The following is a 15,760-nucleotide window of genomic DNA, read 5'->3' as shown; positions in this document are numbered from 1 at the left end:
TTGATCTACATTGGTCAATAGACTAGAATAGGGCAATGGATAACAACCAAAGCCACCCAATGTATCATACCTGTACATTGGGTATTGATACTACAGTATATCATTGTTGTGAAGTCGGAGATGGAACTCCTTTTCCAGAATGGTTATACTTAGTTAGTTCTCTGTGCTTCAGGCTCTAATGAATCTAGCTCTTTCCCCTCTCTTTCAGATAATTGCGATCCCTGATGAGGGTGAGAAGACCCCTTCCCCTGAAGAGAAAGCAAAGGAAAAAGAGGAAGAGGAGCCCATGGAAACAGACGAGCCTACCAACGGAGAGGCGGAAAAGAAGGATGGAGAGACTGCGGAGAAGAGTGCTGAGGTAGGAGAGGGGACCAAGTCTCCAGCAGCGGAGGAAAAGACGGACGTGTCGGAGGTCAAATCTGAAGACTCTGAGGCCAAAGGTGAACTTTTCTGTCAATGTCATAATAGAATATGGCTCAGTACTATTTTTCCCATAGTACCATTTCTATTACACTTGTTTGCTAATGTCTCCCCCTCTTTCTCTTCATGGATTTGCAGCAGAAGATAAGAAAGAAGAGAAGATCGAAAAGATGGACACCACTCCTGCCTCAGAGGAAAAGAAAGGTAGCTCGTCCATCATTCGCTCTCGTTTTGTCCCTTGTCGATCAACAAACTGCAGTAAGAACATACTGTAGGTTCGGTGCCTTGGTCGATATTTGGTCAACGTTTCTGCTTCACGCCATTCTCTCTTTGGCCCCATTTTTATTTGTTCTGTCTCGTTCTGTCTGCAGAGCAAAAAGAGGAGAAGGATGGAGTGAAGGTGGAGGAGCCGGCCAAGCTGCAGAACGGGGACAGTGTGAAGGAGGGAGCGGCGGCCGGAGTCAGTGAGGAGAAGAAGAAAGCCAAGACGAGATTCATGTTCAACATCGCCGACGGAGGATTCACAGGTAAGAGGACTGGAGAGTGTCGAGGGACACGCATGCCCAGATCTCAACTCCGTCTCAACTGAGTTTTGGTTGGTTTCAAACATGGTTAAGCGCTACTCTTGGACTAAACTGCATTTTCAATAGTCTCAATTGTTACAGGGAATCACTAACAATCTCTTCTCTCTGATACAGAGCTGCACTCCTTGTGGCAGAACGAGGAGAGGGCCGCCACCGTCACCAAGAAGACCAACGAGATCTGGCACCGTCGCCACGACTACTGGCTGCTTGCTGGCATAATACAGTATCCTTTTATACCAGTGTTGACTTACTAGGCTGCCCACTGTGGCTCTTTGCAAACAAACATTAGGACGGCGCATTCCAACTGACAGAACTCAATGATTTACTGTCAAGTCTTTCTCTTAAACGTTTGACCGGTACAACACCATCATTGGATTGTTGCCTCCAGGGTGGACTGCCTGTAGCATGATCTGAACATTTCTATGAACAGCTTCAAGTATAAAGGTCACATACATTAGGCCAGTATTGGTCATAACACAAACAGTGGGGCTTGTTTTGTTTTTCCCCTTGACTCTGGCGCCCCCTAGACARGGCTACGCGCGTTGGCAGGACATCCAGAACGATGTGAAGTACGCCATCCTCAACGAGCCCTTCAAGGCTGAGATGAACCGAGGCAACTTCCTGGAGATCAAAAACAAGTTTCTGGCCAGGAGGTTTAAGGTACAAAGTCCTTTATTAGCCATTTATCCTTTTTATGAGCGTCATTTCTAAGCCAACTCTTCTAGTACAGTTGTTTGTCAGCAGTTCTCATTTTCACTCTTATAATATACAGGTTTGTTGTGCTCCGTGTACACGCCGCGCGTTTTGTATTCATGTATTTTCAACCACCCCTTTCCTTCCCCATTTCCTTTCCTACCCCATCTCCTCTTCTCTTCCCCTTTCCTCTTCCCCTTTCCTCTCCTCCTTTCCTTCCCCCTCTCCTCCTTCCCCATCTCCTCCTTCCCTCCCACTAGCTGCTGGAACAGGCCTTGGTGATCGAGGAGCAGCTGCGCCGGGCGGCCTACCTCAACATGTCGGAGGACCCTTCCCACCCCTCCATGGCCCTCAACACGCGCTTCAGCGAGGTGGAGTGTCTGGCCGAGTCCCACCAACACCTCAGCAAGGAGTCCATGTCGGGGAACAAGCCTGCCAACGCCGTTCTGCACAAAGGTAAGCTAGCCAGCTGGCACTCACCTAGTACGCCCGGATCGAGTTCATTAGGGCACACTGTAGAAAAATGTTTGGCAACGGAAAATTTAAATGGTTCCTATGGGACCTCCCCATTTTTTAACTTTGTGTCTGACCGTTTTGTACCTACTGAACGTGACCCTGTGCAAAGGAATAGTGTCTCTGCTGACAAACAGACCGTAATACATTTATCAACCTAAAGTACCTTGAGGCTTAGTTGAAGATTTGTAAAGTTAATAATAATAATAATAGATGTATTTTATACAGCGCTTTTCATTCCAAGTCAGAAAGGAAGTATCTTAACAGGAGGGAGCATAATGGTGTAGAGCCGGGCAGGGAGGTAGAGATATCATTCATCGGGCACCTCGTCGTCTTCCATAGTCACAGTTCCTCCTCCGTAGATTTRATTATTTCACCTTTATTTAACCAGGTAGGCCAGTTGAGAACAAGTTCTCATTTACAACTGTGACCTGGCAAGATAAAGCAAAGCAGTGCGACACAAACAACAACACAGAGTTACACATGGAATAAATAAGCATACAGTCAATAACACAATAGAAGAAAAAATAAGTCTATATGCAGTGTGTGCAAATGGCGTGAGGAGGTAAGGCAATAAATAGGCTATAGTAGCGAAGTAATTACAATTTAGCAAATTAACACCGGAGTGATAGATGAGATCCAGATAGGCTGGATCGTCCACTACTGAAGTGTAGCACCCACCTGGGTGACTCTTCGGCGACTGGAAAAGCACCAGTAAGACCCCCACACCTCAGCAGTGGTCCAGAAAAGCCCCCCACAAAGCGAGCTTCTGCATCCGCACACCGCTGTCCACTTACCTCTAGGAACTGGGGCAGGAGGCAAAAAGCCAATGCTGTTGATCTGGTGTTGCTGAGTCATTCAAATCATACTACAAGCTAGCTAGCTAGTTAGCCAAGCCAAATATAAACTAACATGCCATAATCAGTCCTGCATTTCCACGGGTCACCACCAGATATTACAGTTCATCTATTAACATTCTACATTCTATAAACCTCTACAGTCCTGATCAGCACAGCAGAAGATGATGCCCTCCAAGCTTTGAAACCACGGCCCTTTATGTGTATATATACAGTARCAGTCAAAAGTTTGGACACACCTACTCATTCAAGAGTTTTTCTGAATTTTTCTATTTAGAATAATAGTGAAGACATCAAAACTACAAAATAGCACACATGGAATCATGTAGTAACCAGAAATGTMTMAAACAAATCGAAATATATTTTAGATTGTTCAAAGTAGCCACCCTTTGCCTTGATGAACGCTTTGCACACTCTTGGCATTCTCTCAACCAACTTCACCTGGAATGTTTTTCCAACAGTCTTGAAGGAGTTCCCATATGCTGAGCACTTGTTGGCTGCTTTTCCTTCACTCTGTGGTCCAACTCATCCCAAATCATCTCATTTGGGTTGAGGTCGGGTGAAGCCAGGTCATCTGATGCAGCACTCCATCACTCTACTTGGTCATATAGCCCTTACACAACCTGGAGGMGTTTTGGGTCATTGTCCTGTTGACAAACAAATGATAGTCCCACTAAGCGCAAACCAGATGGGATGGCGTATCGCTGCAGAATGCTGTAGTAGCCATGCTGGTTAAGTGTGCCTTGAATTCTAAATAAATCAGTGTCACCAGCAAAGCACCATTACACCCCTAAACCATCACACCTCCTCCTCCATGCTTCACGGTGGGAACCACACATGCAGAGGTCATCCGTTCACCTACTCTGCATCTCACAAAGACACGGCGATTGGAACCAAAAATCTCAAATTTGGACTCATCAGACCAAAGGACAGATTTCCACCAGTCTAATGTCCATTGCTCGTGTTTCTTGGCCCAAGCAAGTCTCTTATTATTGGTGTCCTTTAGCAGCGGTTTCTTTGCAGCAATTTGACCATGAAGTCCTGGTTTCACTCAGTCTCTGAACAGTTGATGTTGAGATGTCTGTTACTTGAACTCTGAAGCATTTATTAGGGCTGCAGTTTCTGAGGCTCGTAACTCCGAATGAACTTATGCTCTGCAGCAGAGGTAAATCTGGGTCTTCCTTTCCTGTGGCGGTCCTCATGAGAGCCAGTTTCATCATAGCGCTTGATGGTTTTTGCGACTGCATTTGAAGAAACTTTCAAAGTTCTTAATGTTCCGGATTGACTGACCTTCTTAAAGTAATGATGGACTGTCGTTTCTCTTTGCTTATTTGAGCTGTTCTTGCAATAATATGGACTTGGTGTTTTACCAAATAGGGCTATCTTCTGTATACCCACCCTACCTTGTTACAACACAACTGATTGGCTCAAGTGCATTAAGAAGGAAAGAAATTCCACAAATGTACTTTTAAGAAGGCACACCTGTTAWTTGAAATGCATTCCTGGTGACGAAGCTGGTTGAGAGAACGCTAAGAGTGTGCAAAACTGTCAAGGCAACGGGTGGCTACTTTGAGGAATATAAAATATATTTTGATTTTTAACACTTTTTTACTACATGATTCCGTATGTGTTATTTCCTAATTTTACGTCTTTATTCTACAATGTAGAACATTTCTAAAAAGAAAGAAAAACACTTGAATGAGTAGGTGTCCAAACTTTTGACTGGTATTATATATGTGTGTGCATTCATAAAGTAATCAGACCCCTTGACTTTTTCCACATTTTTGTTACGTTACAGCCTTTTTCTAAAATGTAGTAAATTAATCCCCCCCTCTCAATCTACACACAATACCGCATAATCACACAGCAAAAACAGGTTTTTAGAAATTTCTGCAAATGTATTAAAAATATATCACATTTACATAAGTATTCAGACTCTTTACTCAGTACTTTGTAGAAGCACCTTTGGCAGCGTTTACAGCCTCGAGTCTTCTTGGGTATGACGCTACAAGCTTGGTACACCTGTATTTGGGGAGTTTCTCACTCTGCAGATCCTCTCTCAAGCTCTGTCAGGTTGGATGGGGAGCGTCGCTGCACAGCTATTTTCAGGTCTCTCCAGTGATGTTCAAGGCCGGGCTCTGGCTGGGCCACCCAAGGACATTTAGAGACTTGTCCCGAAGCCAATCCTGCCTTGTCTTGCCTGCGTGCTTWGTGTCGTCGTCCAGGTGGGAGGTGAACCTTTGCCCTAATCTGAGGTCCTGAGCGCTCTGGAGAAGGTTTTCATCAAGGATTTCTCTGTACTTTTCTCTGTTCATCTTTCCCTCGATCCTGACAAGTCTCCCAGTCCCTGCCGCTGAAAAACATCCCCACAGCATGATGATGCTGCCACCACCATGCTTCACCGTAGGGATGGTGCCAGGTTTATTCCAGATGTGACCCTTGGCATTCAGGCCAAAGAGTTCAATCTTGGTTTCATCAGACCAGAGAATCTGGTTTCTCATGGTCTGAGAGTCTTTAGGTGCCTTTTGGCAAACTCCAACCAGGCTGTCATGTGCCTTTTACTGAAGATTGGCTTCCGTCTGGCCACTCTACCATAAAGGCCTGATTGGTGGAGTGCTGCAGAGATGGTTGTCCTTCTGGAAGATTCTCCCATTTACACAGAGGAACCCTGGAGCCATGTCAGAGTGACCGTTGGGTTCTTGGTCACCTCCCTGACCAAGGCCCTTCTCCCCCGATTGCTCAGTTTGGCCAGGCGACCAGCTCTATGAAGAGTCTTGGTGGTTGGAGGCCACTGTGTTCTTGGGGACCTTCAATACTGCATACATTTTTTGTTGTTGATACCCTTCCCCAGATCTGTGCCTCGACACAATCCTGTCGCTGATTTCTACGGACAATTCCTTCGACCTCATGGCTTGGTTTTTAATCTGACATGCACTGTCAACTGTGGGACCTTAAATAGACAGGTGTTGCCTTTCRAAATCATGTCCAATAAATTGAATTTACCACAGGTGGACTACAAGTTGTAGAAACATCAAGGATGATCAATGGAAACAGGATGCACTTGAGCTCAATTTTGAGTCTCATAGCAAAGGGTCTGAATACTTATGTAAATAAGGTATTTGTGTTTTTGTGTGTTTTTTTAAAATAAATAKATTTGCAACAATTTCTACACCGGTCTTTTGCTTTGTCATTATGGGGTATTGTGTGTAGATTGATGAGGAACATTAATCACTTTTAGAACAAGGCTGTAATGTAACAGCATTTGGAGAAAGTCAAGGCATCTGAATACTTTCKGAATACACTGTATATACACATTTGTATGTTGGCAAGCACTTCCAGGTTCTCATTCTCTCTTTCCCTCTCAGTGCTGAAACAGCTGGAGGAGCTGCTCAGTGACATGAAAGCAGACGTGACCCGTCTCCCGGCAACCATCGCCCGGATACCCCCGGTCGCAGTGAGACTCCAGATGTCCGAGAGGAACATCCTCAGCCGCCTGGCCAGCAGAGGCCCCGAACCACAGCCTCAACAACCGCAGGTAAGCACCCACCCCAATGAGGGGTGTGTGAATGTTTTGTGCACAAGTCTTGTCACGTTTTGTAATGTGCTTGTTTGCGTCCTTTCTCCTACAGCTGTCACAACAGTAGCCTGGCTTATCCCCCTTGAACCTCACCACCTCTACATTCCTGATRGGCACAGCAGACGATGATGCGCCCAAGCTTGAAACCACGGCCCTTTATATAATATGGACTTGCAGCGTTCCTACAGGCTGACTCCTGGACACTGTGGAAATAATAGCTATTTTAATTTTTCCTTTTGTTTTGACTTTATTAATATTATTGATATAATGTTATTATGATGGTTTTTTTGGGACCTAAATAAAAATGTAATAAAGGATTTTGTTTGTTTTTTTATCATGTGATTTTCTGGGGGGGGGGGGTTTGGAGGGAATGATTCAATGGTGTATAAGCAAGGCTAATGAAAATAGATCCTGTTCTTCCCTGTTCTGTATATCTAGTTAAATTGTCTAAGAGGGAGTCATGAGTGACTGAATGATTTTTTAACCCCTTTTTGTTCCAATCAAGACAATTCATTTTGACATTGAAGTAACAGACTGATGAATGTTTTGTTTTTGCAACAAAAAAAACTGGGGAGGGGGGGAATAAAATCACCTGCAGGCCYCCAGTTGGGGAACCCTGGCGTAGGCTGTACAGGGCCCTTTATATGATAAYGGTAATGGAGTGAAAGGACTATGCACTGCCCGGACCTTAGTGGTACTGTGTGGCTGTTAGGAGCTTGGTGGCAACAACGCCAGTGTTGTGTGTTCAATTCCCACTGGACAGTCATTCAATTGTWTCCATTCACTGATGTAAATCGCTTTGGGTGAAGTCTCAATGACATGAGATAAGATCAAATTCCTGTGAACCRGGTGGAGGCACACAGTCTATTCAAAATGTCTTGTGTTGCACAGACATTGTTCTTTATACGTTGTAAAAAAATGGGTGCGTTTGTAAATTCGTTCTGGAGTGCCAGAGTGGCATCTGGGTGTTCGTAAATTCAGCAGTTATTCTGTGCTCTGGCACACTCAGTAAACTCTGGCTATGTACTCCGATAGCCAGAGCACTCGTCTGAGTGTGCCAGAGCGCAGAATAACTGATGAATTTACAAACGCCCAGAGTGAGGTGTTTTTTCATGTCTGGAAGTAGCTGACCAACGTTAGCTTGGGTGCTGGACTGCCATGAGGTCAGAARGCTCAGATCAACCCTGCTCCTTGGCCAGAGCGTCCAGCGTGCGCTCTAAACGCTATGAAATTATGAAGGCTTACAAAGGCCCAGAGTGAATTTATGAACGCTCATTAAGTAGATTTTGGTTTCAAAACTAAGTCTTAAACACATGCTTAGTACTGTTAAAAAGGTAAACACTGAGATTCAGATAAAGGTGTCAMACACAATGTGATTACTACAGAGCCCAAGATGCAGCAGACCAACAAACAAAATACATTTACTTGGGGTTTTATTTTTCAGGGGGTGAGYGGTCCCCCCCAATTGTCCCCATGTTGGGGAATAAGAGATTTGAAAGTCTAGGTTTGAGATCAAATATGTCACCAATTACTGTTCCAAAATAAATTTGAATGTTAGATATTTTACCTAATAGTGGTGCTTTAAACATGCACAAATTCCCATTGGAACACAGCCACTTTAAAAGTGCAGGGCTTGTGCAACATGCCATACCTTCATCTTACAGGAAGTATATAGATATACACTGCTCAAAAAAATAAAGGGAACACTAAAATAACACATCCTAGATCTGAATGAATGAAATATTCTTATTAAATACTTTTTTCTTTACATAGTTGAATGTGCTGACAACAAAATCACACAAAAATTATCAATGGAAATCAAATTCATCAACCCATGGAGGTCTGGATTTGGAGTCACACTCAAAATTAAAGTGGAAAACCCCACTACAGGCTGATCCAAACTTTGATGTAATGTCCTTAAAACAAGTCAAAATGAGGCTCAGTAGTGTGTGTGGCCTCCACGTGCCTGTATGACCTCCCTACACGCCTGGGCATGCCGTGATGAGGTGGCGGACGGTCTCTGAGGATCTCCTCCCAGACCTGGACTAAAGCATCCGCCAACTCCTGAACAGTCTGTGGTGCAACGTGGCGTTGGTGATGAGCGAGACATGATGTCCCAGATTGCTCAATTGGATTCAGGTCGGGGAATGGTGCGAGCCAGTCCATAGCTCAATGCCTTCCTCTTGCAGAACTGCTGACACACTCCAGCCACACACACGGTCCGTGTGGCTCAGTTGGTAGAGATGGCGCTTGCCAACGCCAGGGTTGTGGGTTCATCCCACGGGGGACCAGGATGAAATGTATGAACTTTCCAATTTGTAGGTCGCTCTGGATAGACGTCTGCAAAGACTAATGTAATGTAATGTAAAGCAAAGAAATGCCACCCACACCATGACTGACCCACCGCCAAAGCGGTCATGCTGGAGGATGTGCAGGCAGCAGAACGTTCTCCACGGCGTCTCCAGACTCTGTCACGCTGTCACATGTGCTCAGTGTGAACCTGCTTTCATCTGTGAAGAGCCACAGGGCGCCAGTGGCGAATTTGCCAATCTGGTGTTCTCTGGCAAATGCCAACGTCCTGCAGGTGTTGGGCTGTAAGACACACCCCCCACCTGTGGATAGTCGGCCCTCATAACCACCCTCTAGGAGTTGTTTCTGACCGTTGAGCAGACACATGCACTTTTGTGGCCTGCTGGAGGTCATTTTGCAGGGCTCTGCAGTGCTCCTCCTTGCTCAAAGGCGGAGGTAGCGGTCCTGCTGCTGGGTTTGGCTCCTACGGCCTCCTCCACCGTCTCCTGATTACTGGCCTGTCTCCTGGTAGCGCCTCCATGCTCTGGAAACTACGCTGACAGACACACGCAACCTTCTTGCACAGCTCGCATTGATGTGCCATCCTGGATGAGCTGCACTACCTGAGCCACTTGTGTGGGTTGTAGACTCCGTCTCATGCTAACCACTAGAGTGAAAGCACCGCAGCCATTCAAAATGAACCAAACATCAGCCGAAGCTAGGAACTGAGAAGTGGTCTGTGGTCACCACCTGCAGAACCACTCCTTTATTGGGGGTGTCTTGCTAATTGCCTATAATTTCCACCTGTTGTTTATTCCATTTGCACAACAGCATGTGAAATTTATTGTCAATCAGTGTTGCTTCCTAAATGGACAGTTTGATTTCACAGAAGTGTGATTGACTTGGAGTTACATTGTGTTGTTTAAGTGTTCCCTTTATTTTTTTGAGCAGTGTATATATATGAGGAGAAAGCTGAAGTATCCATCTATCCATTGATGTAAATATATCCTCTGTCCGATTCCCAGTTCATCCACTAGATAGCAATAGGAGATCACATGACGTCTCTTGGCCACTTGAAACCAGCTGCATCTGGTTTGCATTGTGAGTCACTGTCCCAAAATGGCTGAACGTATTTCTCAGCATGGAGGTTTCTTATAACAGTAGTAAGATTTGATTTCCCAAAAAACAATGCCTGTAGCTTTCAAATAATGTAACTTTCTATTTTCAAAACAACCGCTCAGAGTTCGACTTGTTAATTGGGTTCACTTGATCAATTATTAGGAATTAGATTAAAATCTGATCCCATTTATGCAGAAATACAGAAAATCCTAAAGGGTTCACAAACTTTTCTCTTACCACTAACTCTGCTGGCTAGGTTAATTTAGTAACTGTGTTATACATACTTGCTGTAGATAGATACAGAGGTGGAGGCATCAGAATCAAACTTCTTGGAACTTGTCCAAACTCTTCTAGATGACCCACTTGAGAGGGAACACTTCTTCCAGGTTGGTGTAAAACAGACATTTAAATCAAGGAGGTGAACTGAACAGCAGTGTGTGCACAATCTATTCCACATCCTATTCCATTGAAATCCTTGTTACTGGCTTACTCAGTACTGCTGAACCTCAACTTGTATGCATTAGAGAGGAAACGCGCCAAAACGACGGCGGGACGATTGCTTCTGACCAAAACACCAGTTGTAATTTGATGTCCTGTCTTCTAGGATGTTTTTCAGAGGAATTCMACCCCATGTATGACACATCTCTGATGTGGGAGTTCCTCTCCAGACTGTAGAAGCTGCTTCCAACACCAACATTGCAACAGGTAGGTGCAATTTGGGAAGAGACAATTGTGGCAGTCTTGAATTTCTGATGTCTGGTAGTACTAACAGGAAGTTGCCCCACTGTGTATTATGTCATATTGCTGAGTGTACCATAAATTCTTGTTATTTGGGCAATTGAATTTGTTGCACATTTAAAACCACCTCCRGTTCTTAGACTGCATCATGGCTCAGACCTGCCCCCTCTATGCTTGTTACGAACACCTCTAGGAAGAGGGAACGCAACTGTCAGCCACAGTTGAAAAGCTCCCACTAATCAATGACACTTGTTATACCGGCCGCAGACGACTGATGGAGGTTTTTTGATTTTGATGTGTAAGACATGCCTCTGTTAATGTTAGCAGTCAAACAATTACCCCAATGGACATTTGACAGCATGGAGAGTGTAGTTGCATTCCTTTTCAGAGAAATTAGGCAATTATGTTTTGGTTTTAGTTTAGAAAAGACAAATATTGGGCCTCCCGAGTGGTGCAGCGATCTAAGGCACTGCCTCGCAGTGCTAGAGGCATCACTACAGACCCGGGTTCGATCCCAGGCTGTATCAGAACCGGCCGTGATCGGGAGTCACATAGGGCTGCCCACAATTGGCACAGCTTTGTCCAGGTTAGGTGACGGTACGGCTGGGGGTGCTTTACTTGGCTTATCGCGCTATAGCAACTCCCTGTGGCGGGCCGGGTGCCTGCAGGCTGACCTCGGTCATCAGGTGAACAGTGTGTCCTCCGACACATTGGTGTGGCTGGCTTCCGAGTTAAGCGGGCGGGTGTTAAGAGGCGCGGTTTGGCAGGTAATGTTTCGAAGGACGCATGACTCGACCTTTGCCTCCCGAGTCTTTTGGGGATTTGCAGCGATGAGACAATTGGTCAGAAAAAGGGGGTAAAAATTCAAAATAATTAAAAGAAAAATATTTGATTGCGTATGTTTTCTTTTTCATTTCAGGTCAGGTCATTCATCTTGTGTCAATGAGTGCTTCCTCTCTTCTCTGTCTCACTCGCTCTCAGAGAGAGTGGAAATGGACATTGATGAAGCACACTCACATAGCCAGTCTYWAGCCACATGRGCACCCAGAAAAGAAAGGGACACTTTGATAGAGCAAGATAATGCAGAGAAGGAGCTGGGGATGAGTTTGYACACGGTTAACAAGGCAGTGGAAATGACGGATAGAAGGAACGAAGAATGGGGAGAGAAGAACTATGAGGAGAGACTGCAACATCAGTTGGCTTATAATGTTTTACAGGTCGAGATTGTAGATGGAGAAGACGTGTCCTCAACYTCATCYATYACAGCTGACAATGTCGGACGGACCTGGTCTCCGGAGGAGATAAAGGTGCTAATCTCCATATGGTCAAACAAACAGATTCTTCAGAAGTTTGAGCAAAGTTATAGAAACAAACACGTGTATAGCAACAGTTTGGAGTGGTGAAACGTCAATAGCTTCAAATGGACTTGGAAGCATATGTTCAAACAAACCGATTCTTCAGGAGTTGGAGCACAGTTATAGAAAAAAAACATGTGTACAGCAACATTTCAAAGCAGCTAAAGGACCTTGGTTTTAAAAGGACTTGGAAGAAGTGTCAAGTTACAATAGAGGACATGAAGAAGAGCGACAGACAAACACTGAGGACCCCTAGCAGTAGTGGCATTCCTAATATGCCTGGTTCCAAGGAAACTCTCAAGGTTTCAGATGGAGTCATGTCTTCAGATCAGGATGAAGGGCCTTCTGTGGATGTCGAGTCAGAGCATCTAAATGAGTAAATGGTTTCTAGAAAGGGGAAACTCAAGACACTCACCAGAGAGCAAACAGAAGAAAGAAAGGGCCATGAGGTGTTTCATAGTCCTCAACGTCACAGTATGAATATTGGAAGAAAAGTATACTGTTACCAACAGGTGGTTGACGACATGTGATTTAGACCTTAAGCGCATAGTGCTGCTGACCCAACTTGATGACAATGTTCTGATGACGGGATGACAATGTTATGATGACATTTCTCCAAAAAGTACAATCTTTGTCCCCATGTGCAGTTGCAAACCGTAGTCTGGCTTTTTTAATGGCGGTTTTGGAGCAGTGGCTTCTTCCTTGCTGAGCGGCCTTTCAGGTTGTGTCGATATAGGACTCGTTTTACTGTGGATATAAGATACTTTTGTACCTGTTTCCTCCAGCATCTTCACAAGGTCCTTTGCTGGTGTTCTAGGATTGATTTACACTTTTCGCACCAAAGTATGTTCATCTCTAGGAGACGGAACGCTTCTCCTTTCTGAGCGGTATGACAGCTGCGTGGTCCCATGGTGTTTATACTTGCGTACTATTGTTTGTACAGATGAACGTGGTACCTTCAGGCATTTGGAAATTGCTCCCAAGGATGAACCAGAAGTCTACAATTTATTTTCTTGGCTGGTTTCTTTTAATTTTCCCATGATGTCAAGCAAAGAGGCACTGAGTTTGAAGGTAGGACTTGAAATACATCCACAGGTACAGCTCAAATTGACTCAAATGATGTCAATTAGCTTATCAGAAGCTTCTAAAGCCATGACATAATTTTCTGGAATTTTCCAAGCTGTTTAAAGGCACAGTCAATTTAGTGTATGGAAACTTCTGACCCACTGGAATTGTGATACAGTGAATTATAAGTGAAATAATATGTCTGTGACAATTGTTGGAAAAATGACTTGTCATGCACAAAGTAGATGTCCTAACCGACTTGCCAAAACTATAGTTTGTTGACAAGAAATTTGTGGAGTGGTTGAAAAACGAGTTTTAATGACTCCAACCTAAGTGTATGTAAACTTCCGACTTCAACTGTATCTCTCTGTAGTTTTCTCGGTTAATCTTCCCATAAAACATAAGAACACAGGCCTGCCGCTGAAAAACATCCCCACAGCATGATGTTTCCTCCAGAACGTCGATCTTGGCATTCAGGCCAAAGGTTCAGCCTTGGTTTCATCAGACCAGAGAATCTTGTTTCTCATGGTCTGATCTTTTAGGTAATTTTGGCAAACTCCAAGCGGCAGTCGTGCCTTTTACTGAGAGTGGCTTCCGGCTGGCCACTACCATAAAGGCCTGATTGGTGGAGTGCTGCAAAGATGGTTGTCCTTCTGGAAGGTTCTCCCATCTCACAGAGGAACTCTGCAACTCTGTCAGAGTGACCATCGGGTTCTTGGTCACTCCATGACACGAGGCCCTTCTCCCCCGATTGGCTCAGTTTGGCCGGGCGACCAGCTCTAGGAAGAGTCTTGGTGGTTCCAAACTTCTTCCATTTAAGAATGATGGAGGCCACTGTGTTCTTGGGGACCTTCAATGCTGCAGAAATGTTTTGGTACCCTTCCCCAGATCTGTGCCTCAACACAATCCTGTCTCGGAGCTCTACAGACAATTCCTTTGACCGCATGGCTCGGTTTTTGCMCTGACATGCACTCTCAACTGTGGTACCATATATGGACAGGTCTGTGCCTTTCCAAATCATGTCCAATCAATTMAATTTACTACAGGTGGACTCCAATCAAGTTGTAGAAACACCTCAAGGATGATCAATGGAAACAGGATGCACCTGAGCTCAATTTCAAGTCTCATAGCAAAAGGTCTGAATACTTATGTAAATAAGGTATTTCTGTTTTACATTTTTCTTTTGTACATTTGCAACAATTTCTAAACCTGTTTTCGCTTTATCGTTATGGGGTATTGTGTGTAGATTGATGAGGATAAATAAATAATTGTATCAATTTTACAATAAGACTAACGTTACAAAATGTGGAAAAAGTCAATGGGGTCTGAATACTTTCCGAATGCACAATATACAACAATACAGCAGTTTGTTAATATCAAAAGTGTCACTACCGCAACAAAATACAATACTGTATCGATATTAACCAGTTTTGTATCAGTATTGACCATTTCAGGTGTGGCAATTTCTGCCTATTTTCCACTTTTCCAAATCAATAGATGCACAATCCGAAAACCATATGATACAATCCAGAATATCCGAATGTGTATACAATTGAGAAATGATACATGTACYGTTTTGACACTTCTTGACCACATTTAGATTTTCAGAGTTTAGCTCATTCTCAAGCAGAGGCACACATATAAATAAAGKTAAAGAGATAAAGAATGATGAGATAATGAGATAAAGAATCTCAGCTCAGTGACCATAAGGTCAGTTGATCCTCTTAAAGGGGCAGTGCAGTCCAAAATGTGATTTTCCTGTGGTTTATATATACTGTATATGTTTCTACAGTATGAGGTTGGAATAATACTGAACTTGTGAAAAGTATAATGCCCTTTAGTGTAAGAGCTGTTTAAAAAGACCGCCTGAAAGGTCTTGTTTTGCAAGGCAGCGGGTTTGGACGTATAAGTTAACAGACCAATAACAAAGAGAGTTTGCCCACCTGCCAATAATAGCTATACAACAGATTACATGTCCCTCCCATTAGGCTCAAATTAAACACAAGAATGGAGCTATATACAGGGAGTACCAGTACCAGATCCATGTGCAGAGAGGTACGAGGTATTTGAGGTAGATATGTACATGAAGTCAGGGTAAAGTGACTACGCATCAGGATAGATAATAATACGAGAAATAAAAAAACAGCAGCAAATGATGAGTGTAATGTGTGTTTGTGTTGTATGGGTGTGTTTGTGTGTGGGAGTGTCAATGTAGTGTGTGTGTGTGTGTGTGTGAATATCAAGTCTAGTCTAGTAAGTGTGCATAGGATCAGTACAAGATAGTCAGTGCAAATAGTTTGTGTACCATTAATTGACTATATAGCAGTATGGCTATTTAGCAGTCTTATGGCTTGGGGTTAGAAGTTGTCTTGGAGCCTGTTGGTCCAAGAGCCGACMCTCTGGGACCATAGCCGCAGGAAGAAGTTTGGGGGCGCTGCAACTTTTTTTCTGCCTGCACTACATATGGCCATATCGGTCCGATAATACAGGACTAGTAAAGGCCCAGTGCACTACTGCAGCACCCCTACTTCCTGTGGCTATGTGCCGGAA

General features: G+C 44.1%; 1 protein-coding gene across 17 annotated transcripts in view; it reads left to right on the top strand.

Moving 5' to 3' along the window:
- Positions 1–6,961, top strand: part of LOC111955660 (chromodomain-helicase-DNA-binding protein 4) — a 28,504-nt gene extending 21,543 nt beyond the window's left edge. For all 17 annotated transcript variants that reach the window (XM_070436425.1, XM_070436429.1, XM_070436430.1 and 14 more), the window contains 8 exons: positions 209–440; positions 559–624; positions 792–947; positions 1,119–1,227; positions 1,532–1,664; positions 1,958–2,153; positions 6,433–6,602; positions 6,697–6,961. In XM_070436425.1, the coding sequence (XP_070292526.1) occupies positions 209–440; positions 559–624; positions 792–947; positions 1,119–1,227; positions 1,532–1,664; positions 1,958–2,153; positions 6,433–6,602; positions 6,697–6,711 (1,077 nt within the window). In that variant the 3' untranslated portion in view covers positions 6,712–6,961. The remainder of the gene's footprint in view (positions 1–208; positions 441–558; positions 625–791; positions 948–1,118; positions 1,228–1,531; positions 1,665–1,957; positions 2,154–6,432; positions 6,603–6,696) is intronic.
- Positions 6,962–15,760: the final 8,799 nt, after the last annotated feature.

This window comes from Salvelinus sp. IW2-2015, linkage group LG31 (assembly GCF_002910315.2).
Source record: "Salvelinus sp. IW2-2015 linkage group LG31, ASM291031v2, whole genome shotgun sequence".
In the NCBI taxonomy this organism is placed as follows: domain Eukaryota; kingdom Metazoa; phylum Chordata; class Actinopteri; order Salmoniformes; family Salmonidae; genus Salvelinus; species Salvelinus sp. IW2-2015.
Note: the sequence above shows the minus strand (reverse complement) of the source record. Positions and strands in the feature narration are given on the sequence as shown.